This window comes from Ptychodera flava, chromosome 13 (genome assembly GCF_041260155.1).
Source record: "Ptychodera flava strain L36383 chromosome 13, AS_Pfla_20210202, whole genome shotgun sequence".
Classification (NCBI taxonomy): domain Eukaryota; kingdom Metazoa; phylum Hemichordata; class Enteropneusta; family Ptychoderidae; genus Ptychodera; species Ptychodera flava.
Genome location: NC_091940.1, coordinates 37,092,275 through 37,119,756, shown reverse-complemented (window position 1 = coordinate 37,119,756; position 27,482 = coordinate 37,092,275). Strand labels below are relative to the sequence as shown.

Here is a 27,482-nt window from a genome sequence, read left to right as displayed (position 1 = left end):
GCAAAAGCGTCACGGACATTCGATCGATGGTGATGAACTTTCTCCAGGCCGTGACATGTCACCAGTTACGAACTTTACCGGTTTTCGATACGAAAGATGCAATATATTATCAGCGTTGTTCACGTTGTGTTTTGAGTCTGATATCGAATATAACAGGAAAAAACTAACGATTAGAGTGACGACAGAGACCATGCCCGATACGGGAAATTGACATCAACTTTTGCATTGAGCAGTGACTTCAGACTGATATATAAATGTCGACAATATAAAACATTGAAAAATGCCAGAGAGAGAGAGAGAGAGAGAGAGAGAGAGAGAGAGAGAGAGAGAGAGGGGTTACGCTGTCGCGAACTGATACTCTTTCGGATATGACTTCGGTATAGACGATACACAGACATCGAAAATGTACACCTACTTTCCAGAAATTCGACAAATCTTATAATAAGAGTAGAACATATCCAAAAGTGTTGGTTGAAGTAAATCTTCAGATGTTGGTTTTCCAAAGTTAGACAATACTTACAGAAATATGGTCGTCATAGTCTTCTCTTAAAAACTATTTTCTTCAACACCACGTTTCTTATGATCGGTGATGTCATTTTTTATTATTTTTACAAACTTTCAATGCATCAAACGCCATTAGACTATCTCATCTGCCTGTCAGGGAGTTACAATATATTTCCAAGGGCTGGCACGCGATGTCAACTTACGGGTCGTCTGTCGTGCGGCGGGTGCAGTGTCACAGATCGCTCCGTCTGTAATCGCGGCCACTTTTGATGTGACACCCACGTGCGTTTGAGGGTTTTTTGTTACCTAATTTGTCGACCTCACAAAATTTCACAGTTCATGCTTTGAAGCAGTCTCAACATGGCAAATATGTCTCGCGTAAATTTCATCCTCGTCGTTCCAATTAATTCAAGACTGCCCATAGCATACAGCCCCAACACGGGGAACACGCAACTCTCTTCACTTACACGCCTTTCGATAAATTTTCACGTAGTACATGCAGTTTCAGCGACCTGCAGCGCAATGTTTAGTATTAAAGCCCTATCTCCATGGGCCTGATCGTGATTCTGTGCTATACCAATGCACATCGTTGGGGCGCCCCCTCCCACACAGTGCGGGACGTCCCTCAGAGTGCCATAAATTACAGTTTGCGTGTCCCGCACTATGTCCCTCACTCCTCCGTTTTTGATACCTTGAAATACCTGCCTGTTCAGGTAGTTGTCAACAGGTGGTTGTGCATCTATGTACAGTGGAAACATAGATATACTTCATGTGAAAAGTGGTAATTTGGACAATGTCAAAGTGAGATGTATAACACTACATGTACTACTTCTGTCAATGACCTTTTGCAGTGGTTACTTTGTTGTCGGAATGCGCTGGACAGATGCCAAAGGGGTAATCTGGTAGCCTTGTTGACATACTCTGAAAATGACAAACTAAACAATTCCTCATAAATCAGGCAACTGCATGCAACAATGACACGTTAAATAGAGCCACAATATACCAATAACATCATACCATCTCCCACAGTTGACTGCCCCTCAACTACTGTGTTCACCAACTATGTGCAGTCTATTTTGGTACCTAAAGAACAATGGCTCTGGCTGAAAAGTGACCACTCAACAGAAGATTGTTGACCTTTTTCTTGAGGTAAAATGTCAACTAAGGGACAAAGTGACCACTAGTGGTCAGTTGATAATGCCATTTCCAAATCTTATCAAGAAGTCAGTGTCCGGTCTAAACATGATATCTAATATGTCTGGGGTACCCAGAAGACAACATATCACTTACAAGGCTACAAGATTTCTATTGATAGCATACAATGATTTGGCAAAAAATTTGAACCTTCAGATGTCAGTTTTGATTATGAATTTGATTTTATGTGTCTTACATAATACACTCTGAAATCATATTGTCTATATGTTACATATTAAAATGTGAGATTGTTGGAAAATCAGAAAATGTATTGATATCAAAATTTTGCCCAAGCCAACAGCATGGTGGTTGGTGTCATTGACTGTTCTGTTGTTAGGATTTCAGGACAAATTGATTAGATCAAATCAAACTAATTATTGTGGTCATAGTATGATCAAAGTGTATATAATAACCATCAGAGGAGTGTACTTGTACTTTGGGTGTTGGATGAAAATTCTGGCTTTTGTGACGCGTCGATGACTTGTATGCATGCATGCATAAACTTCACAAACTTACAGCTTGTTGATAAAGAAAGGCCCCTTTTCGTATGAATCTCCATTTCCAACAAGATACTATTTTATTTCAAGCGAGATGAGTGAGAACAAACTCCTTCGGTTTCATTATTCCGGAAATGTTGGATTGTAAACGCCTGTGAACTGTTCACCCCACTCTGGTAACTGTACCCTGATGCTCCACGGCCTGTTCTAATTTGAGAGGTGAGGGTGTGAGTTGAAGACTCATGAATTTTCAGACACCACTAAGCTTGCTAGGGTTAGTTTTCTTTTGATCTTACAAAATTTATGATTGTCATTTAAGAACATTAATGTGGCCGATAATGATTTGTACACCATCTGTCACAATTAGTCTTCTGACAGGAAAATAAATCTTGAACGTTACTTTGTGAAGTTACCGCAAATACAGAGAGATTGCTATAAGGCTTGACGTAATCTCAATATATTAAAATTTCAACTTCAAACACTTTCTCCCATTACACTGGTTTATGTAGTATAGCAGACAGCTGCATAAAATAGGTCTTTACACTGTCCAGGCTCTGAAATGCCTCACCATCTGTACTTTGTGGCATGGTCTTTTCTGAGAAAATTATATTAGAAAAAACCTGACACCATTTTCATGGAGTTAATCCTAAAAATATTGTAGATTACCTTCACTAAGCGAAAGATTCTTGTAATTGGATACAGTACAGTACTCAGATCAGGAGGAAAGCATATACAAGCAAAATAAAAAAGGTATTTTTAAGTGCATTCTGTTCAAACTGTGCGAAAAATACCTGAACTAAAAGGTACTTGAAGTACAATGCATGAGAGCAGATTTCTTCATGGTGGTATGTTTTGATCAGTTTGGATGGGACTTTGTTGTGTAAGTATGTGTAAATATGTAACATTTACTTGATATAGTGAGTAGGCCCAGTACACAGTCCCTCCAAATATGGAGGAACTGTGCACAGTACAATAAACTTGTCAAAGTATTCAAGACTGTTTTCTTGAAAATTCTTAGCCCCAAAGAACTAGGAACATGTACCAAAGACAGTACCAGTATAGGGAGCTCAGAAAGTCATACCACCTTTTTTTAATAACGACTTTTTCAGCGTGTTTGCTGTCCAGTGGAAGAACCAATTTAACACATTCCACTGTAGGTTATTCACGTTGTATAAAAACATTTCAATACCAGATTGTATTGATTTAGTGATGTTTTACAAATGAATACTGATTGAAAAAACAAACTGGGCAGGTGTTGTCAGATGATTAGCATCAAACATAGTTTGTTCATTACTGTGGTGACTTCGACCCTTTTACATTGTTAAAGAGGTTTTTTATTAGTGTTTTGTGATATGTCTGAACAAGTCAGTGACACAGTCGACTTGGAAACAGTCAGTGATTTCTCTATGGCAAGTTGGTGTATGATGTGTATGGTCTGACATCGACTACCAGTACCACAATCCGGACAAGACTTCAAACCTGAGACATTTAGAAGGGCCATCCCTCTCTACCACCTGTCACTAACGACAAATTAAACAATACAAGTCACATGTTCAAAACGGTACATAAAACATACATGTAGAGTATGCTGTCTAAACCAATTTGACATGCTCCCTACTGAATCAAGTATTCTCTCTCTATCCTTGGAAAAAATTCCTTATAACATGTATTGATGGAGGGCTGTGGCTAGGAAATTTCAAGAAATTCTAAAATTGACTCAAAGAGTTCATCCTAGGAGGAAATATTGATTCGAAAGCAATAAAGTAATGATGTATGGTTCCAGATAAACGTTACATTGCAAATCTAGTCATTCTGACTGGTAGCCACAGTCACTATTTTCATCTTATCAAACCTGTATCAACAAAAGATCTTTATTATTGCTTTCATAAAGTGTAATTGAAGTACTGCAATTCAATGACATTATCAATATTGATTCAAGGAACTTATAGATTTGGCTCTGTCCATCCGTCAATCCATCCATACAGATCTCATAGTCATGGTCCATTCCAGGTCAATTTCTTTCAAACTTGGCAAAAAGATAACACACTATTATGTACATATGTCAATTTGTTTTCAATTTGATCCAATATGGCCACCAGGTGGTCATTATATTGTTCCGATTTTTAAGTCTGAAGCTATTACACAATCATGACTGTTTTCTTTCAAATTTGCTACAAGGATAACACACAATGACATAGATATGCACATCTAATATTTTCAGCAATATGATCTGATATGGTCGCACAGCAGCCATTTTGTTCTGATTTTGCCATGTTCAAACCCATTACTGGTACTCACACATACCTGGACCAATTTCATTCAAACTTTGCACAAGGACAGCACATGTCGACCTTCATCTGCATGTCAATTACTTTGCGATACAATCTAGTATGGCTGCCATGTGGCCATTTTGTTGTGACTTTTTCTCGCCCACTCTCATAACATATATCCACATCTATTACCAACTATTATTTGAATTTGGTATATCAACAGTGCATATACACACCAATACAAGGTTAATACTTTTTCAGCCATTTTTCTGATATGCTTTGACCAATTTTTACTTCACCATGATTTCTGTCAATTGTTTCCAAGTTTATTAACAAATCGGGGACTATGTCATTAACAATGACTCATTCAAATGTCAAATATATTCAGTCCAAAGTTAAATTTCATGTAACAGGTTGGTTTGTTAGATGCACAATCTTCTTTCTTTATTTTTGTTATAGCCTGAATTTTCCTTACCCTATATGTTCAACAATTGCAGTGGAATTCTGCTGATGTCCAATTAACTGGCCAACTCCAAAGTCTGTCATTTGAAAAAGAAATGGTTGCAGTCAGTAGTAAACTAGGTAGTCTAGAATTCTTTTCATCTGCATGATTTGTAAATCATGCAGATGTCTAAAATAAGAGTCGCCCTTTAAATGTTACCTGTGAAACAAAGATAGTACAACAGTTCTAATGTATTGTGAATGCAGTAGTGACATGATAATTACCCAAAACACATTCTCATCTCTGTAAGGTATCACTTCATCTATCGGTATGTTGAAACCGTGATGATCACCAAAGGCTTTGCTTACACTGCAAATAAGATGGCGGTAAACAGTTTCCTGTAACTCTTTGATAACAAGGTGATTATGATTGATCAATTTGTGATAGCAGTCAAGAAAGATTTATAACATGTTTATCAATAAGTAATTTTTTCTGTCACATTTACCAATAGGTGAATATTGCTCTCATGTTTGTCAACAGCACTTACAAAAAAGACTAAAGAGGTCTATGGAGTTCTGTAACTTATAGATATTCTGTAGATATCTGTAGAAGTTCTATAGAAGTTTATAGAGCTTTGGCACTGTAGAATTCATAGAAAAACAAGATTTCATAGAATTCAATAGAAGTCTATAGAACATTTTTCGTAAGGGAGGTAAAGGTGACTCTTGGTATCACATGTACAGTGTATCTGTGACATGACTGTTCAGACTGACTACACATGTATCACCATGGGGTACCATGCATGTATCATGTATTAGTGTGTGATATTACAGAGACAAAATTTATCCAAATCTGTGTTTATTCTGTTCAATGACAGATAAAAGTTACAAGCGTGATGGTCACATGATGTTCAGTATATTGGTTACTCTGTTATCACATTTTCTCATTAATCCCATTTGATTTAATAAAAAACACTTCTGATGAAGGTAGTTTTGATACACTGAAGCCTTAAAGTAATCTATGCAATCAGATGTCTTAGATCACTGAAATATCTAGGTCTTCATGTCGTAACACCCCATGGTTTTTCTAATATATTTCAAATGCCCCTTTGAAGATGATAAGTGTGACTGGATGGCAAGAAAACAGTAGTGCAGCCGGTACTGGCTGAGGGCGTTCACAGAATCAAGCAATCTGATTTTATGTCTCAAGTAAATTGTCAGCATACTATTAAAGTTGTATATTCATACTACAAAGTCTTATTTAGGGCAAGGCTGATTCATCATTTCTATACCACACACTTACAGATTACTTTTGGCATACTTTTGCTATGGTACAGTCCTTGAACTCATTTCCCAACAACACAACCCACCCACCCTGCAGTTCTTGGAAGAGCCAGAGCCATATAAGGTTTGAACCCCGGTTAGTTCTTTTGGTGGCCCAGTCCTGTTTGACTGCGACACTTGAGCTCAAGTGACTGTGAAGTTTGACCTTTGCTTTGGACGGTCAAGTGCTTAACAAGGTCAAGTTTCAATCCAATTCTGTATCCCTGCTGATAAAGAGTCATGTTCAAGGTAGATTGAAATTTTATGGTTGCGTTAACCTGGTCTGACCTTGCACTCCACAGAGTGTACAGACACAGTTCAGGCAACAAAGTGTTTGTTTCCACTTTATATAAGCAATGTTACGCCTTTTATCAACTCACACCTTACCTAGTCCATGAAGTTTTACTTTTTTCTACCTTTCACTATCAGTAGTCGTGGTTAGTAATGTACTTACGCCCCACAAAGGTCAAGTCAAGGTTAAATATAAGATGTGCCCTCGCCATAGAGAGGTACTCCGGCATCCACACTAGTACGTACGTTACCCTCCTTGTCCTTGGTATTCAACATCTATTGAGCATGAGTGCGTTGACACAGTCATGAGGTCATGTTACGTTTGACCAACAACGTAGTGTTTGCATTGCCAAGCTTGTAAAGCTTGTGTTTCATTTGATGTGCAGCGTAAAAGGTGTCATTCAAGTCGTGATGGTCAAGGTCGTCTCCTGTGTTCATTCCTTGCCTCACTTGGCAGCAGCAGGGCAACCTGTCCGGAATACCAATACCAGGATACTGTTTCTTTTAAATAGATTGGCATGATAGACAGCCCAAGCTCTCGCCTTTATACTTGAATGTGCATCATAAATCACACTAACAGGCAGTTTAATCAGCAGAGTGACAGTTATGTACTTGAATGTGACAAAGACCATCACAGTCTGGTTTTATAATCATTGGGCAATGATTTTACATCTATTGTTCGGCATTGTAAAATCTATTGTATCAAAATAGTGATCTGTCATCTATCATTCAAACTGAGAGAAACCCATCAAATGGTACATGTGTGAGTTTTATTTCCACATATCAATAACTCTTTTGTAACAAGTATTTTGTACAAATCAATAATAGTAAAGTATTACAATGAAGTCTGAAGAAATATTACATAGTAAAATTACTTGGTCCATTAAGGTGATCACTTCAGGAGCTGATGTTTGACAGGTACTTAATCCCGCTTGTGTACGTGAGTATCCTTCCTATCAGCAATAAACTGATCATTTGTTTTATTTATTCTGAACAAACGCAATTTGCAGTTTGCAAACACAGGAATCACACAGGTCTCTAGAGCTTAAAAGTGAGTACATTGTGTGCTGTGAATGACTGTCCAGCACAATTTGACAACACAGATGGCTGTCCTTTTCCCATTTTGTGTTATTCAAACAAATCATGCCTACCAATGAGAAGTGAGCATGAATCAAATCAACCAATCAGTGTATAGAATGGGGCGTCTGAGACTCAGCCTTGGTTATGAAAGAGACCTTCACGTGTCAAGTAGTCATGAATACAGTTGATGTTTTGATGTTTGCGCTAGATTTTACAATCTGTAAAGAGGAAGAAACCTTGTGAAGATTACACTAATCACGGTCAGAACGGAAGCATTCAATCATCAAAACAAACAGAATTCTATAACTTACAATCTTTTATGGCCAGTGTGTTATGAAACACTTTCTCAAGGTAAGATCCTTGAGTTTTAGGGGCAGACCATTAAATCCTTGGGGTGGTTTATGTATAGGATAAAGCCCGAGTACGAGGGCTCTTCTGGTATATAAAGCCCAACCCAACGATAAAATGTCGAGGCTGCAGGCCGAGACATTTTATCGTATGGTTGGACTTTATATACCAGAAGAGCCCGAGTACAAGGGTTTTATCCGACTTAAAAACTATCGCCCCTAACTGATATATTTTCTTTTTCAATGTGTTTACCTCAACCGTCCCCTTTGTCAATGTAACATGTTTAGGATATGAATTAAAACTTTTATTAGTGAAATAGCCTTCCAATGTAATGGAACATCCTATAAATGCCCTAGGGCATATTAGTTTATGTTTGTACCACTTTTGTGTTGCAGCTGGTTTCCGCTGTGTTACCAAATTTGAATATTAGGGAAAAAACGTACCAGATGTCTACAGAATATGACATGTTCACTTTTGATTGGACAGTACTTTACTACGGCGCTGTCATTCGTTTCTAGAATTTGGTGACCAAGGCTTTATGAGTAAATAAAACACCCTGAATTGAGCACTCTGATTGGTCAATCAACAGTAGATAGTTTTTAAGGTGAGCTTATGGACCTAAACTGTTTCTTAAGAAGAGAAAGAGCATATTGCATTCCAGAATTTCTAACCGTTCTTTCAGTTTCTCATCATGTGAATATATTCTTGTAAAAAGATCAAGGCAGAATCATTTTTCAATAGAATTCTTTCTTCATTTTAACCACCCACACCAAAGATCCAATGGTCCGTCCCTCGTCCACTGATAGGATAGGTGAAGTCAGTGTGTAATCTCTCTTACACTCCAAAGTCTCACTTTATTTTTTCTCTTTGATTAGAGATTTAAGTTTGGACAAGGTTGGCTTTTTTCTGTAGTTCTATGAGGTCAGGTGCTGATTTTCAAATTAATCCTCTTTCTACCAGGCTCCATAGACAAACTACCACTTTGGAGAAAGAGGATTTATAAATCAATATAATTGTTGTCTTACATGTATAGATCAGCTGACAGTGAACAACATATGGTCAATATTGATGAATCACAGTCTTAAAATATATTTTCGGTTTGGAACTATACTTTGTATGCATTTAGCTAATCCTTTTAAATGCCAGCCAGAATTAAAGCGCAGTTGTCCTTGATAAAAAATCTTCTCAAAATTGTTCTCACATTTGCTTGATGAGTAGCAGTTTCAGCAAGTCAGTTTTAATTTAAGTGCACATAGATGTTTGTCGAAATATGCTATGACATTCATGGGTGCGCACACACACACACACACACACACACACACACACAGTTAGTGTAACTACAATAAAGGCAGGATCTCTGAGCCAAAAGTAAGAATTGTAGATGAAAAGCTCAGAGAGGAAAGAATTTGACTGTATCATGACACGCTCACAAAATAATTCATTAAAAACCCAAAAAACCCAAAAGATGTTTGGTATCACAGCTGTTATCGATTCAAATATAAGCAATTGCATAAAGATGTCAAGTCATGCTACAAGTCCAAGGAATATTAATGATAATAATGACAAGATAGGGATGGGGCATATTTGAAATGTTTCTATATTTGTCAAGTATATATCATACACTTTTCATTTGAAAGAGTTTAACATATTTATGTAGATTCAGTTCCACTATTTTTGATATGTGAATGTTTAGTATTGCTCTAATTTCTTATAATTTCTCTAGTCTCAAAAAATGACATTTTTATTTCAGTAGAAAAGACCTTAGACCAATCTCCGGAAATGTGTCAGCTGCCGTTTTGGTGTAATTCTTCTGAAACAATACTGTATAATGGGTTGTAAAAGTGGCAAGGTAGCTCTTAGCAAGGTTTTTGTGGAAATTGTCGTTTTTTTCCAGTTCTCCATGTCAACACAGACCCCGGAGCGCCACGAAGCCAGGTGCAGGGTTTCTCCGTGCTTCCTCTATTAGAATGTAAACAAAGACGAAAACAAGTTTTTGTGAAGTAGTTTCATTGATGCCAATCTATTTTTGGAATTCCCTGGGGTATTGGTGTCCCTTCCTGATTTAGGATCATCTATTTTTAGCATTTTCAATCCAAAATAGCTTGTCCCCAGAGGACAGAGGTCGACTCTCACCGGATGAACTACTGTGTTGTTTGTGTTCTTGAAAGCCAAGTCAGTTTAATGGCCCAGGTCTTTTGAATTTCATTTTCTAAAGGTCCATTCAGCTGTGGTGCCAAAGCAAAGACAAACACCTTTCTTAAATCTCAGGGATTTGATCCTCAGTTTGAGTTTAGTTTTGGCGGGAGGAAGTGTTATGAATAAAATTTCAGGGTTCTTCCATATTTGGCTCAAGTTTTTACTTAAGAAACGTGATATCGTACCAGTGTCTGTTCATCATTGTGAATATATTGCGTGTATGCTTGCTTGTCGGTCTGTTGGTTTGATATGTCAAGAAGAGCTAACTTGATTGAAATGAAATTTATTTCAAATAAAACTTTAGTTCTATGTGGCTAGCATTAAAATGAAGTTTTTATAATAATTTAGTTTATTGATAATGATAGGTTATGTGAGCATCCTTGCAGACTATTCCCATTACACATGAAATGGACCTTAAGTGTAAGGCTGCCTGCGTATCACTCAAGTTCTGTGTATCTATTCATAATACAATCCAATGTGACTGCCAGGTGAGCTTTCTGTTTCAAATCCTTTCATATCCAAAGCCATGATTTAGACATGCCTTAACCAATTAAGTCAAAGTTCGCACAAGGATAACATGCCGTGACATTCATCTGTATTTCAACTAATTCTGTAGCATTGAAGGTATGATCTACACTAGCCCACTATTCGCTTGGCATTGTTTGTGTTTCAATAAAAGTTCTAAACTAATTAATTCATTCCGTGTCATATACTGGTATATTCATCTAGACCATTTTTATCTGTTGCCACGTTTCTGATGTTTGCTTTTGCCAGGTGTAGGTTAGTGCTCGCTATAAGATCAAACTGTTACTATACAATCACACAAATCTTAAGGCATCCATTCCACTCACGCTACTGTTTAACTCAAACATTTTCGTACCTTATTTATTTCATTGTGACATAATTAGCTAGAACGCGCCTCGGGGACAGATATTCAGACTATTAAATTTCTACAAGTTTTTTCTGATCTACCACTTGTGGGGGCTCATTTTAAAATTCTTGGAGAGAGAAAAACTTTCAAGGTCGTAGTTTTTCGAAAATCCAGAATTTGATTTTTCCCCATAGAGTTAACACAGGGATGGCAGCCATTTTGAATTTCAAATATTGCAAAATCTTGAGCAGTTTGTTCAGTGAGTTCCAAACTTTACATGATGACCCCTGATTTTCATTGTTGATTTGGTAAGAAAGTGGTTGAAAGTTTCATTTTGGAAAAGTTTAAGCAAAAGTTTAAATGTGAAAGATATTGAGGCACATACCACCTTAAGTCCACAGATTTAAGGCAAGTTTAGGTATTGTCTCCAACAGAGAAATTGAAGAACTTGTTCTTAAACAACAATGAAAAAAAAACAACAAGTATAAAAGCAAAGGGCAAAATATGATGTTAAACCTGTTAGCATAACTTATTTAAAATTGTAATGGAGTTTGGAATAAAACTCAGTTCTGTTGTGACTTTCGGGATCTGCAAGTGATATCCCGATGTAAGATTCTCCCAGAATTGATTTAAAGCAGTATTTTCATGTTCAGAGCTATAACTCAAACATACTTCAGACAGTGAATTATGAAATACAACTGCATATCAATTTAATCATTGACAGTGGATCAGGTCTGTCCTGTCTATGGTTTAATTTCCAAAGTTTCTCATTGTAGCTACCAGGCAGCTGTTTAGTTTTAAACTTTAGATCTAGGCTAGTACTCTGCTATGCATCAAGTGATTTCTCTCAAAAGTTGTACTGAAAAGTTATATCGTGATATATGTATACATGTCAGTTTGCTGTGTGATATGATCCAATATGGCAACAAAGTAGCCATTGTGTTATAGTTTTTCCAGTCTAGAGCCATCACTCAAATATATCTTGACCAATTTCTTCCGAATATTTTGATGGACTGTAAATTGTAACTCGAATAAGCATGACTATTTGAGCTGGTCAGGGTTTGAAATACATTGCATGTACCCTATAAATAACATACTAAATATTTATAGGTTGGCACTCAAGGTATCATGGTTGGATTCACCTGTACGGTCACGCAAAAGATTGCTTAATTTGCACGCTAATGAAGAGTTTACAATTAGGCTTGTGTCTATATGTAGACAGACCTACTCTTACTAATGTATGGGCATGTACATAAATCAAGGCTTGTTATATTTAGGCCTATGTCCATTGAAAACCTAATAAAAATGCATTGACTATTGTATTCTGTGTTCCCCAAGAAAGTCTCACCGAGATTTTTTAAATGACCATAATACAAGAATAGCCAATTAGTCCATGCAAGTCAGCAGTAACAAGTTAATTGCAAAGCTTCAAAGTTACAAAGCAGTTGTGTTCGGAAAGCCTGTTCTCTTCTAAAGACACAAGTATATCAGTTGACAACTGATGATATCCAATGCCATTGTCAGGAAAAGTGAAAGAGACTTGTTTCTAAGTCAAGTTTAATAGTTGATAAGGTCAAAGTCTATCACATTGCTGATCAGTATGCTGGGTTAAAGCAACTTGAAGTGTTTCTGTACCGTGGCTTGGAATACCGTTATATCACTTGCAGACAATCCAGGTCCCTGTGAAATCTTAGTTCCCGAGTTCTGGCTTGCACAGTCTTCGCCTCAGCTGACATTTTCTTTTGATTGATGTATATGTGTCAAGTTACAAAATGCATGGTTCAAAGTAAGACACTGAAGTTGTCAAGTTTTCCAGAGTGTTTTTGATTGCTCCAACCACAACTATGCGCTCTCAGCATTGCTGGAATTCCTTCAGATCAAACATTGTGTTGATAGAGGGGGTGACATGACTGTGCTGAAAAGGTTAGAAATTGCTTCATTTGCAAACCGTGAATCAGCAATCCTATACAATCCTATACAACCTCTAAGACTTCCTGTTTCCTTTATTCCATCAAACTTAAAACCTCCGTTGAATGCATGAATGACACTGCAGAGAAATAGCCTGATTGTAATGGCATGCCCTTAATAGTCAAGGGTTTGAACACCCAACTCGCCCTGTGAAAAAAAGCTGGTCATTTCATAAAGTTACATATCTATGTAGAAACATTTTCATTAATAACGCGTTAAGATGTCAGGTATGTACAGGCACTAACTTGTTGCATCCTCACTTAGTACAATATTGCAATCCTGATAATTTTGCATCTTCTTTATGCTTTGTACCATTTCTGATTCAAAATTCAACAGTTTTGCAGAAACAAGGACAGTCAGTGTACATACTTGTGTAGGAAAGAAGTATAAATAACATTTACTTTAAGGATAGCCGTCTTTTTTGAGGAAGCCCATCTTACAATTTGTAGTCTGTGCCATCACTTGCAGCAACCGCTGTCGTGAACTTTTTATATTGAAAAAGATTACTAGCCATCAATAAGTTAGCTAGATATCTGGTGTAAAGTACACCTTTTATCCATATTTCATTCATTCAGTGCAGAGTACTGGAAGTCATTCATTTTACCAGCATGTGTTCTGTGTTCGGCTCATTCAGGATATTTATTGTGCTGTGGATGTATCATCAGTTGACAGTGAAAAATGCTGGGTGTTATTTCTGCAATGTTATCTCTGGTCATTGTCCTTACAATGTATGTGTATCACAGAGTTAAAATCTTTTCATTTGCTCTCCAACTTCCTCATCATCAAAGTTCTAAAGGTTACCCTCTTCCTAAATATCCCTCATCTTTACTCCTTTCCCCTCATTCCCTACTCCTCTCTCTCCCCCCATCAAATTCCTCCCTCCTTTCATCGACCTTCAATTCCATCTGCTAGTTGACTCTTCTTTGATAAACCCCCCCCCCCCGGCCTTTTGCCATTCCTTGTGGACAGTTCCCTTCTAAGCATTTTTCCATCGTTGTGTCAGCCCCTCTTTCTAAATCCAAGGGTATTTTCCTCAAAAGAGGAGGGGGCGTTAGGTTCCACTCATAGTAGTGCATGGAATATCATTGCACTTTCCCAGAACCATCAATGACTTTAATATCAATGAATTATTTCCAGGATACAAGTACATAGTCATGTCATTTTTGATACAAAATCTTTCTTGGAATCAATATATACATTTTACCACATGTATTATGGTCTATATCGTTTTTGTTCCGTGTGTGTGTTTGCTTTCCCATATTTTTAGGGGCAATGTGTCATACAAATTATCATGTATCATACAATTATCATGTAAGCAATTTCTTGCAGCTGCCTATATCAATGGATTTTTTTCTTTTGAAACTCTTTAGTTTTCTTTATGCCGGCTGTATATCTGGTTTAAGGTACATATACTCTCACTTTTCTACCGTTCTTCCTACATTTCAGTGCAAAGTACTGCAGCTCATTCATCTTGTCTGTATATATATTGCTTTCTGGTCATTTGCGGTATTCAGTGTATATTGGATATGTCATAATTTGTCAAATATACCAATAAAAATCCAAGATGGTCCATTTGTGTCATAGGGTGTGTTGATATTATTGTCGGTTGTCATCCTTAATTTTTACCAGGTAAAACTCATCGTTGCTTTTTGCTAAATAAAATATTGTACAACTTCATTTCTGCCTCTCCTTCATCCTAACCAAAGTCATAATGACCAGCCTCTCACAGCAATGTGATTTTTCTCTTTCATCTTTGCCATTCTTTCCTGTTTCTGTCATCCCCTCTGAATTTCTCCCCTTCTTCATCTGTGTCTATTTCCATCACCCTCTTTAACTATCTTTTCGTTACACCACCTCTCCTCGTATTCCTCCTGTGTCTCTCCCCTATAGCTGTGAATGTTTTCTCCACTATTCCTCTTCTAAATCCCACGGGCATTTCTATTCATGGAGGAAGATGAGGAAAGGGGATTTAAGGTAGAATGCAGCTGGAGACACATATTCAGACTCTGAAACTTTTACAATATTCTTCTGGCCTACCGCTTGTAGGGGTTCAATTTGAAGCTTATGGAATTGAAAAAGTTTTCAGAGGTTTAGTTTTGTGAACATAGGGCATTTAATTTTTCCCCATAGACATAACACAGGGATGGCCGCCACTTTGAATTTCAAATATTGGTTAATATTGGGTAATTTATTCCTCTTGTATGGAAATTTGCATGGTGAACCTCAATTTATATTCTTTATTTTGAAAGAGAGTGGTTGAAATTTGCTTGATGAAAATTTAAGCAAAAGTTTAAGTCTTTCTTGTTCGAGGCAGAAAGTACCTTAAGGATTGGGTTGTATTCACTGTCAATAATGACTAGAATGTCATTGTTCATTTCTCAGAATCATCAATCACTCACAACTGATGCAGTGTCTTCCAGGAGTAAAGTACAAGGCCATGTGAGACAAAACTTGTGGTGTCAATGCATCTATGTTGACATTGATGGCTGACATATATCAAATGGCAGAAATATCTCATCTTCATAAAGCAAGACAAGCCTTGTGCTTCAGGTCATCAATCTACATGTATTTTTGTGTAATGTTAAGAATTAGGTTTATTTAAGCAATAAAGCACACCCAGCGACGGTATACCATGAGATTTTGACCAGTTCACGACATATATGCATGAGCAATAGCAAGTGCATATATGAAGTGAACTGGTCAAAACAGAGTGGTGTACCGTCGCTGGGTGTGATTTATTGCTATTATATCATAACAGTATATTGAAATTCTGGCGTGGAACGTAAAAAAGGGATTTTTGCTCAGGCTGAGAGCTCGCGCCTGTGCCAGCCGTTGTATATCGCAAATATACCACAGTTCTTTTCACGTCTTGACCAATCAGATTGCTGTATTTGCGCCATCAATATACTGGTATGATATAATACCCAATATCACCTGTTCCTGTGTTGTATCAGCATGAGTGTCATTTGTGCTGCGTCAGACATGAGACGAAAAGTTTGTTTTCAAATGTGCCTGGATGGATGTCTTTCAAGGCAGTGGACCACTCTTAATTACCAGTGCAGTAGTTGTAGAGGTGTACAGTACTGTACAGTTCATCAGAGGGAAGTGTAAACTAGTGACCACTTTGTCATGATATGCCTCTGACAGTTTTCACATCGTGTTTGGATAGCCCAGTATCAGAGCCCATACTCTGCTGTATGAGTCAGTGTTAGGCTATGAGTATCTGTGGTTTTACCATATGATCCAATATGGCTTATTAATTACCATGTTTTTAATTCTTTGAAAAAATATATGCGTCATAACTTTCCAAACTTGTCCTCACAACTAATAATTTTTTCATACCGTATTGCCTGGCAACAATTTGCCAGAAATTCTCAGAAAAATATTCAGTTCAAAGATTTCAGACTAAATTTTTCATACTGCCAGTTCATTAGATCCTTGTAATTCTGTCCAACAATCTCATCAATGATAACGTCAGCTTTGAGCCATAGTACCTCCTCATTTTTGTTCCAGTGTCGAAATCATGATTCTTTACAGTCCCTCCACATCATTTCATGCAAGTCCAGATATTGTACAATCATCAATTATTCATGATTTCGAGAGTTCTCTGCACCATCATCAAATCTTGTTATGTTCAATATTCTTTCTTCATGAAAGTTAAGATTTCGATATCATCAAGTATCTACGTAAACAGTTGTCAAGAGTTGTTATGATAACTTTCAAGTCTCTGTTTTTAAGGGCCAGAAACTCTTAACTTTTGATGATTTTTTCACTATTTTTGTTTTTTAATGTCAGCCATAATTTCTTGTTCTACATCTCAAGGCATGTTGAGATACACAGCATTTAACTTAGCCTGTACATGTACAGACTGCATTGTTATTGTTGACAAGTTAATTCTTGTCAGGACTAGAATTCAAATGTAGACAAAAACAGTGATTTTACACAGCGTCTACACAGTGGACATTTCAACATACATTTTAGAGTGGAATAAAAACATGTAATTGATATACAAACTATAAACAGTGAAAAAATCTTCAAAAGTTAGAGTTACTGTTCCTTTAATGACCATTAGGATAGGACAGATACTCAGCAAGTGTAGGCTGTACTTGAGGGAGTCTGTATTAGAGATACTAGCATTTACTGCTAACACACTATTTAGATTACGGTAACCCTAACAGTAAGCGATGAATAATTTATTTACTCTGCAGTCGTTGAAATGTCTAGGCCAAGTGGTAATGAATCCTACATAAGAAGGACATCAAAAGTACATGTGCCATAGCAGAATTTGGGTTATGATGACCTTTTCATGACATGTTTCACCATCTCTACTTGCACTTTGATGCTGCTCTAGTTTAATGTAGGTCTGTACAGGATTAAAAATATCTGGGCCAAGCAGGACAGCTAAAGTGCATCTGCCCTTAAGGCAGAACGCTCCTCGGGGACAGATATTGAGACTCTCAAACTTTTCCAATTCTTTTCTGATCTACCACTTTGTGAGAGCTCATTTTGAAGCCCTTGGAGACAGAAAAACTCATCATTTTAGTTTTTTTGAAATCAAAAATTTTATTTTTCCTCAAAGAGTATACAAAAGGATGGTGGCCATTTTGAATTTCAAATATTGCACTTTCATGCTCCTGTAGTTTTCTTGTAAGTCTGTTCAGGATAATCATTCAAATATCTGGGCCAACCAGGATAGAGAAAGTTCATCTGCTCTTAATTGAGTATTTTGGTTACACCGACCTTTTCATGAACATGGTGAACAGACTTTGTTTGTAGTCCCTTGCTGCTGTAGTTCTGATTGGTTGGTAATCTAGGTCAGCAGAGGTGCTGACAGAATGCAGTCGATTGCATGGCTATCTCTAGATATGCACAATCTATGACTGCCCTTGCTTGTGATTCAAGCGTACTGAACTCCTTTGATTGTACTGTATTGTCTATATGCTGTAGGTCATATCGCTGTACTTGTTTGATCAGTCTTAGTTTCGCATCATCACTGTTCCTGTTATGTCTTGGCTTTGCTGTACTGAACTATGAGCTCACATTTTTTAAACACTGTGTGCGGCAAGTATTTGGCATCTCCAGATGTCAACTGGATGTTCAGGGTTGTGGAATTATGTCTGTTGCACATCTGGTTTGTAATTTTTTTACATGGAGGTCAGCCTTGTACAGAAGAGGAGGAAAAGTGTACATCGGAAATGTCTGTAGTTTACTTATTCTCAATGGTCTAATTTGCAAGAAAGCCATACCATTATTGTACTTTTGTGTTTAGCCAGCAACCCAAATTTACGCTCTATTCGCTGATTTTGACCGGCTGTTTACCCATCCAAAACCTAACCTTAACCCTCTCACCCCCAGTTCCCTGTATACAGGTCCAACTTTACCATAGAAAACAATGGATTTGGGACAAACCATGGTGGTGAAAGGGTTAAAAAGAACATATCCACTGTTAGTTTCTCCTGTTCTCAGGCTGTCATTTTCAATCACAATTTGCCATGTGGAAAAACTTGTGAATGTCCTGCAACAACACCAAGAGTGACATCAAACACTGATGAAGAAGTTGAGAAACTCATGAAAAGATGTAAAAACTATAAGGATTCACATAGTCTCACTGTGAAGGGTTGAAAGTAATACGCAGAAAACTCCAATCTGATTTCACAACATAGAGACCTATCCTACAGTTAATGAGTTGTGTGTTCATCCATCTATCTGCTAGTAGAGACAGACTCATCTGTAAAAATGATTGTTTGCTGATCATACAGCAATTTTTTTCTTATAGTGGATTTGCTTGAATCCCCTGGAAAGTGTCTTCAATATTTGTCAAAACAAATCTTCCATTGATATGTAAACAAGCAGCTTTAAACATGACAGTGTAGCAATCTTCATGTTGATCAAGAATATTATTTGTTTTGTTAAGACAATGTTATCAGTTATTGCTCAGCTTCAGTTTTGACACTTTTGACCCAAACATCGGAGGAAAGCTGTTTGTGTTACATCCCATGCTTGTTTTTGGATCGTTGTCAAGAGTTTGGCCTTTACTCATAGCCATACCCGTGGTAAAGATAGTAATCTCTACGTGGTATTGACAAGAAACAATCACAGATTTTGTTACCGTATCCCATTTTGTTGTTCCATACAGCTGGATAGTATCATCTTTTATGTAGCAGGCAAGTGGATATAACTTAGCTTTGGTCAGATCTTACTTTTTAATAAGTCATTGACTTGCTGTCAATGCCATGGGAAAGTTTTAACACAGGACTATGGCAACATTGGCTGCCAAATATCAACATAAAAACAAAAGTAAGGGAAAACATGATTGATAGAGGGCTCACCACACAAAATACATGGCAAACACTTCATTTGACTCTACCCTCCACTGTAAACATTTGACGGATATGCTTGACTGTATTAAACAAGGCGACGATACTAAAGCAAGTTCAAATATCCTACACAGAAATGAGATAAATATCCCACGTTGTTGTGTTAAGGGAATAGCTCTTGCAACATAAAGCAAAAAATCAAGCAAAAACGGAGAGTACAGTGTCCAACCGTATTTCCTTCTTAAAGGCACATGAGCTGTAACTTTTAACGTTATTTTCATGATTTTATATTTAGATTAAAATCAGCTCATAGAGATGTTCCTACTCAGAGATGATTACTCAAGTATAATTATCCACTGAGTGAGACTGCATGGGGAGCTTTCAGTAAGACAAATAATAAACGGGTGCCGCACCAAAATATGGCTGCCTCAATACAGCTCAATAAACAGCATAAACGGTGCATGTACACATTTGAATCTTTACAAATACAACATGGTGCAACCCACTTAAAGGACGGGAAAGGGATTTACTCAACTTTGACAAAAAATTTTCAGTTTTTCTCATTTAACATGGCAAGATTTTGAAAATGGGGGGAACTTTAAAATGAACAAAAACTGTTCAATTTCTTGCCTATTCTGCTAAGTTAATGACTCTATTATTCGATTTGCAGATTGCAATAAATATCCGAGTAACTTGGAGGTACCCTGAGGTTAGTACAAGTTTTGCAGAGTTGCAGCTCATCGGCCTTTAAAATAATGTTTGTCAACAACCTTATAATTATCAAAAATTGTGTTTAGTTTCCAGGAAAAGCAAAAAACTTTACAGCCAACTTATTTATGACAGTAAAAGTTTTCTTTTTTTTTTCTCAGTATGCCAAACTAGCCAAGAGTATACGTGTACCTGGTGGTGGTGGGGGTGGAAAGAAAACTGCATCTCTTGATCCAGGAGCAGACGACACAAGACACCAAGAAGAAGAAGAAGATGAGTACGCTGGTGGACTGTGTTAGGAAATGCATTGTGGGTAACATGTTTGGAAATGCATCAATTGGTTAAATGTACTTAGGATATCCATCTTCAGCACGGATTATGTGGTCAGACATCTGTTTGTTGTATTCTGGTTACTATGGATGCAGTTTACTGTAGATCACAGTTGTGTCATAGCAACTGTTGGCAATTTTATCCAATCAGGATCAGAAGTACAAATGCCGTGCAAGAAAACAACCCAACTCATCAATCAGGAAGACCTGCGTTCTTTCAGCTCTGCATTAGGCAAAAATGCAGTCAGATAGACCAGTATACATAGAACCTCTTCACAAATACCCAGGCTTCAAGAACAACATGCAACACAGTGCAACATTTTGATGAAGTGCGTTAATTTGTAAAATCATCAGTATTCTGAGATTTGCAATTTTGATCTTCAGAAATGTTCAGGAAATAAACAAGTGTAGAATAATATCCACCCTTGAAATAATCAAACCAGTGTTTTTTTTGATGAGCCTAAGTCTTCAAAGTTTTATTTTTTACTTCTGATAATTATATTGAGTTTAAGAGAAGAGTTGTAGTTAAATTACATTCTTAAGCAATTCTTGTGAACAGTATGTGTTGAATGATAGTACAAATTAGAGTAATTTTGAGACATTTTCTTAAGAAGTAACAAATGTGCAATATGAAATTACACAGTGTATGTAAATATTGATGTACCAATGGTCTTGGTTGTGGTGACAACAAATTGCTGTCAATGTGATTAATGGGACAACGGCTATCACTTTTAATAATTTGTTTCAAAATTTTGCTTCCAGAAAACAAATATTGTTTTTTTCCATCTCCTTAAAGTATATTGAAATGCAAATTATAAGCCCTTTGGACACAAAGAATTGTTTACAATATACGATGTTATGGTTCACAAATGATTTCTAGCCCTGACTTAAAGTTTAGTTGTCAATGACAACACCATAGACAAACATACAGGTTGTGTTGACATGTTTAATACCGGGTATTTCAACTTACTGTAGGGAGTAGATCTAGGAACTCTTATGTTACATACTGTACAGAAAAAAACCGGCAGATACATCAAACATAGCTCTATCTTACCAGTTTAGATCTGTTGATCCTTGCTATCCCACCTCTTCAGTGCAAAGAGCGCCCTTAAGCAACATATCTCAGTCTTTCTTGCTAAGTAATCAAGTAAGAAAACTTATTTAGTAACAGTGACAACTGTTGGAAATGAACAAAATAATTAGTTCAGTGAGGGTTACCCTGTCTTCAGTCTCTTTGATTGAATTCTGCAGAAAACCCAACTTATACTATCAAGTATATGAATTCAAATTGGTATGCTATGCAAATGGTTCATAGTGACTTTTTAAAATGAAGTGAGAAGTGGAGGACACTTTCCACACATCTGTGACTTAAGATCATGTCAGAATATCAATATCACTCACCATTCAACATCACTCTAGGGTAGCTGCAATAATTGTAGCCTTGGTTGTTGGTGGGGATTGGGCTTCTGTCGTGCGGCTCATGCCTTGGTTGGGGCAAGGCACGAGCCACACGACAGAAGCCCAATCCCCACCAACAACCAAGGCTACAATTATTGCAGCTACTCTCTAGGGGAACTTGATCATAAGAAGCATTCTAAAACATATATCGGTAGTATCAGGTAGGGATAATGTGGTCATGGGTTTTGGAATATTGTCTTTTAGGTCGTATCAGATCAAGCAAAACTATTCAGTATGAAGTATGTGTAAATCAGAGATGTTCCAATTTTTACCTTCTCGTGTCTATTTATAGACAGAGAAGGTATTAGAGTTGAAAACCAGTATGCTGCTGTCAAGACTTCCGTCTGTCAAGACTTCCGTCTGTCAAGATCCGTTGACGTCTTACCTTCTCGTGTCTATTTATAGACAGAGAAGGTATTAGAGTTGAAAACCAGTATGCTGCTGTCAAGACTTCCGTCTGTCAAGACTGCCGTCTGTCAAGATCCGTTGACGTCATGCCATTGTGATGGGTCATATCATAAACTGGTGGGGGTGTTCATGGCTCAGGTTGAGGTGTGGGAGAACGATTTTGAGCTATGACAAAAATCAAAAGGGACTTAGCGGCATAGCCACAGTGTTAATTTTTAGCCTTTCTCCAAGGTTTCTTAGTTGACTACAATCTATTACAGACTACTGAGCTGACGTTAGGGGTACTCACTTTGTGTTTGCTCACTCTGTGAGCGCTAGTGTTTGGTACTGAGTTGCGTGGATATCCCCTCATGGCCTCACGTGATCTGGGCCTGTTGCATAATCTGCAGAGATGATCATATGCCTCCGAGTCTGAAAACTGTCATTGTGTAAGCCTGTCGGCATTTTCCTTGCATTTTTCTCATTTAATTTTGCAAAATATCGGCGAGTACCTCAATATTTCAAGATAACCCTTTCTTCCCAATCGTTTCCTGGAGTTTCAGAGTCATATGAACGAAAATGAGTGAAAGTTTTAGACAGGAAAATCGGACGTCGGCCATGTTCAATGTTTACAGTACAATCAGAAGTTTACGTGGAGGAATTAACCAACAAAGACTGTTCATGATGCCCGCCCTCTAGAGGCAGACCCTCCTATATGAAGTACCACATTTGATGCTTGTGGAAAGCTTGACCACACAATGGAGCATTTAAACTTTTAGAAAATGACAAACTGAATAAGAAGGTATTCAGAAAATGTCAAATACTGAGGAAAAATGCGCAAATATTCAAAATAAACAGGTTAACTGACTGGTCAGCTATAAAAAACAATGAAAATGTTTATGATCAAAAGTTTTTGAGATGCGCACATTTTAACAAATACAGAAATTATTAACATCATAAATATAAGACCAAACTATTTTTTTAGGGATGGGACAGGTTGGAAATGAGGGGTGAGAGACAAAGGCACTCCTATTGCTGCATATGGATGCAGCCACACCATTTCATTTACAGCATACTTATTCACTGTGTTGTCTTCAAGTTCCATATTGTACTGACTGTCATACAAGGATAACATAAGCAAATCAAATCAAATTAGAAAAGAATCAATGCTGTTGTGTGGATTTTGCTGAACATGGCTGATTTTAATATTTCGCCCTATATATTTGGTATCCAGCAAAGGCATATTTTGATGTAAAGTCAAAATTAACACTACATTGCTGGCAATATATTTTACCGTTTCTGCATGAACTTTTCTTTTTTAAATTAAAGTATATTAGTACTTCAAACAGATTAACAGTTATCGTGATGTCAACCCATAATTTTACATCACAAAGACTGTAATTCTGCCAATTTTTTTTGTTTTTCAGTCATTACAAATTGCAATGTTTGAATTTGTAAACTCAAAGAATAAAAATCCTTTGGTCACAGATTAAATTATTTTTTGAAAAGAAATTTACTCTTAAACACTTTTAGCATATATTCTTTACACGGTCATGTATTTCAAGGAAAATATGCCTATTAAAAACAGTAATTTCTTCACTTTCAATTTTTTTTCAATACTATGACAATTATCAGCCATGAGGTTCTACAAACACAAGACCAGATAAGCGTTTTTCATCATTTCCACAGGACTCTTTGGAAAATCCATTAAAAACAGTTAAAAGTGACTTAAAATGATCACTTGGTATACATTTAATTTACAGATGCCAGGTTGTGTATTTCACATGCACTCAGGTCAGTAAGGAAGTGCGTCATTACTATTTTGGACTGTTAATTCTTATTTCTGAATTATTTAACTTATTTCCACATTGAACTATCTTTAGGCAGTTTATACTGTAGCTTAGAATTTTTTTGATTGATGTATTTAATCATCTTTTGGGTTCTTTGGGTCCATATCCCACCTCATGCCCCTACATCATCAACTATTTACCAACAACTCCATGCCAACAACCAATTACCTGACCTGGCCACACATTAGAGAAGGTACAGCGTCATTGACGGTATTTTTAGCTCCGCTGTCAGCGACGCGGAGCTTATCAAATAGGTTGATTATCCGTCGTCGTCCGGCGTCCGGCGTCCGGCGTCGTCCGGCGTCCGTCGTCCGTCGTCGTCCGTCAACAATTGCCTTCTCCTCTGAAACCACAAGTCCAATTGCTTTGAAATTTTATATGCAGTTCACTTGGGGTGACCTCACTTCAGTTTGTTCAAATCATGGTGAAATTTGCATATTTGTATTTTTGGGGCATTTTTTGGTGTTTTTGGTAAAAAAATCTTCTTCTCTGAAACCGCTCGTCCGATTGCTTTGAAATTTGATATGCAGTTTGCTTAGGGTGACTTAAATCAGATTTGTTAAAATGGTTGTGAAATTTGCATATTTGTATTTTTAAGGCAATTTTTGTCATTTTTGGTAAAAAAATCTTTAAAAATCTTCAAAACTACTGGTCAGATAGCTTTTATATTTGGTACATATGTTTCTAGGGATGATCTATTTCAGATTTGTTCAAATTGTGCATAAATATGCAAATTTGCATTTTAAGGCAATTTTTGCCATTTTTGGTCAAAAAATGTATTTCTCAAAAAGTACTGGTCTGATAGTTTTGAAATTTGGTATACAGGTTTCTATAGATGAACTAAGTAATATATATTGAATTTCTGATGAAATCTATAATTTTGTATTTTTGGGGCAATTTTTGCCATTTTTGGTCAAAAAATGTGTATTTCCAAAACTACTCATCTGATAGCTCTGAAATTTGGTATACAGGTTTCCACAGATTAACTAAATGATATTTATTGAAATAATGATGACATCTGCAATTTTGAATTTTAGGGCAATTTTTCTCATTTTTGGTCTAAAAATGCGTTTCTCAAAAAGTACTGGTCTAACAGCTTTGAAATTTGGTATACAGGTTTCTATATATGAACTAAGTGTGATACTTTGAAATTATGATGAAATCTGCAATTTTTATTTTTGGGGGCAATTGTTGCCATTTTTGGTCAGAATATTTTATTCTCAAAAAACTACTCATCAGATAGCTTTGGTTGACATGTTCTTAGGGATGATCGGATGTGATATATTCAAAATCTTCAATTTTGTATTTTTGCAGCTTATTTTAGCCACTTTTTTCTGGCCACTGCATTGAGTTATCAAAGATTTCCACCTTCTTCATCAACATGTGTCAAAAATAGTTATTCTGTACATAAACACAGCGGAGCTATATCGGCCGCTAGGTCGCTTGTTTAATTAAAGCTTTATGTAAGCACTATTTATTTGTCTATTTCTTAAAGCAATGAGATAAATGATATTATTTTGTTCTTCTTTGGTTTAGATTTACTCAGATGGAAAACAATAAGTACAATTTTAATATGTACATCGTTGTCTTTATAATTGAATGATATCCATGTCAGCTGTGGAATGAGGAAAGGTTAGGACACAAACCTTTGGATAAAAACTAAAGACAGTCTTCCTGAAGGGCCTCTAACTATGTTTGCCCTATAACTCCAACACTGTATGACTCCCTAAGCTACAAGTGATTTTATTACATGCCTTGTATATCGTATGTCACACACTCCATAGTATTCAAGGTAACTAGTCAATGACGTCACAAAAGTGAACTGGAACTATTTTCAACTAGACAACTTTTGGATGTAAAAATATTGAAATTACATGTTTTGCATAGGAAATCTGATTTTTGGAAAATTTTGCATAAAAACTTGATAAACCGCATGACTATGGTTTAAATATATCAGTGCGCCATTCAATGATGAAATTTGTTCCATTTTTAAACAGATTTTCATCTAAGATGGAAATTGAGCATTTGATTATCATTTGCCAATAAACCTAAATATTTGGAGTGAAAATTATGTTAGAGAGGCATGTAATAAAAGCACAGCCTAATCATGGGACTATGTACCCTCAGGTCAGGTGACCATTTGCCCTCCTGACGTCGGGCAAATGGTCACCTGCCCACGGCACATAGTTTGACATGTTTGTGTCAACTTGACCCTATCACAACCATGTTTTAACTCAAACCCATTGTTATCAATGGTGACTACAGACCTGCTTATAGGGAATCTGGGTGAAAAAGTTTAATCTTCACTCTTGCATGCCATGGTGGTGTATGTGGTTTCAATCTGAGTATCAACCAAAATAACAGGAATGACACATTTACATAGCCGTGTAGAAGTCTTATCAGCCACTGGCCATGTATTAACCAACATCATAGCAAAATTGATTTTTGTGGTACACATATTGACTTACCATGAAGATAACACCATATGTTTAATTGCCCAAGGGCCTGAGAGTAACCACAAAACATTCTGTTTGACAAGGCCATAGGATGAAAGAAACAGACTGTTTTTGGCAACTTGCAGGCCTGAGGGAACACAAACATATGCTATTACCTAACTGTGGCCATTCAATATCTATGTTTTAACACATCCTCATCCAATTTTCTCACTGAAAAATCGGGAATTTCCTCGGTTACAGATAACACTCCCATCTTCGTTTACATGTTCTAAAATGTGTGCATATGTAGATGGCACTTTCAAACTTACTGTGAACTGGTCAACAGTTTTTGAAACCAAAAATCATCTGCTGGCTCTTTGCATGTATCAGCACAAAAATGATGTATACCATGTGACTGTAACTTGACAAATCATGACATACATATTGGTTGCCGTTGGAAGTTTCTAGTGCATTGAGTTCTGATCTGTTCATTGATCTTTAGCTTCAAGTCCTTCAAAATGTTTAAACACACTACCCTTCATGTAAAATGATGACAAAAGTTCTGTCCTGTCAGATCAATGTTGTGAATGACTACAGACTTACTCTTCGCTGTCTGATCTCATAGCGTCTGCTTTTGCCATGATGCTTTTTTTTTTTTGTTATGATATTGATGCTTGTTATCTTTGCCTTTGGTGATGCGCCCTCAACGGCGTGACAGAGAAAGGTCCTACGGCTTTGCACAGCAAACTTTGAATATTAAACTTCATTGCAAAGGGCAGCGCCACACTTTGCATCCAACAAGATGCTTTTAGAGACTTTAAGATTCATTCCTGGTCAGCTTTGCTGTTTTTGTTGTCATTGAGCGTAAGTTAATAACAATTTGAGATGCATACTTCCATTGTACATGTATGGGAACTTTCATTGTATATGTATAAAATGCAGCTTTCACTTGTCTCTTATTTCTAGTGTTAATGTGTGTAAATTACGAATAAATATTTTATTTAAAAATTACTGT

The 27,482-nt window shown here is 36.8% G+C and overlaps 1 protein-coding gene across 3 annotated transcripts in view; it reads left to right on the top strand.

Annotated features, from left to right (window-relative positions):
• LOC139148349 (gamma-soluble NSF attachment protein-like) overlaps nt 1-27,478 on the top strand; it is a 68,339-nt gene extending 40,861 nt beyond the window's left edge. Inside the window, exons 9-10 of one of the 3 annotated variants that reach the window (XM_070719748.1) lie at nt 19,971-20,009; nt 20,170-27,478. In XM_070719748.1, the coding sequence (XP_070575849.1) occupies nt 19,971-20,009; nt 20,170-20,307 (177 nt within the window). In that variant the 3' untranslated portion in view covers nt 20,308-27,478. The remainder of the gene's footprint in view (nt 1-19,970; nt 20,010-20,169) is intronic. The other 2 variants (XM_070719750.1, XM_070719749.1) reach the window with 2 other exon arrangements.
• The last annotated feature ends 4 nt before the right edge of the window (nt 27,479-27,482 follow it).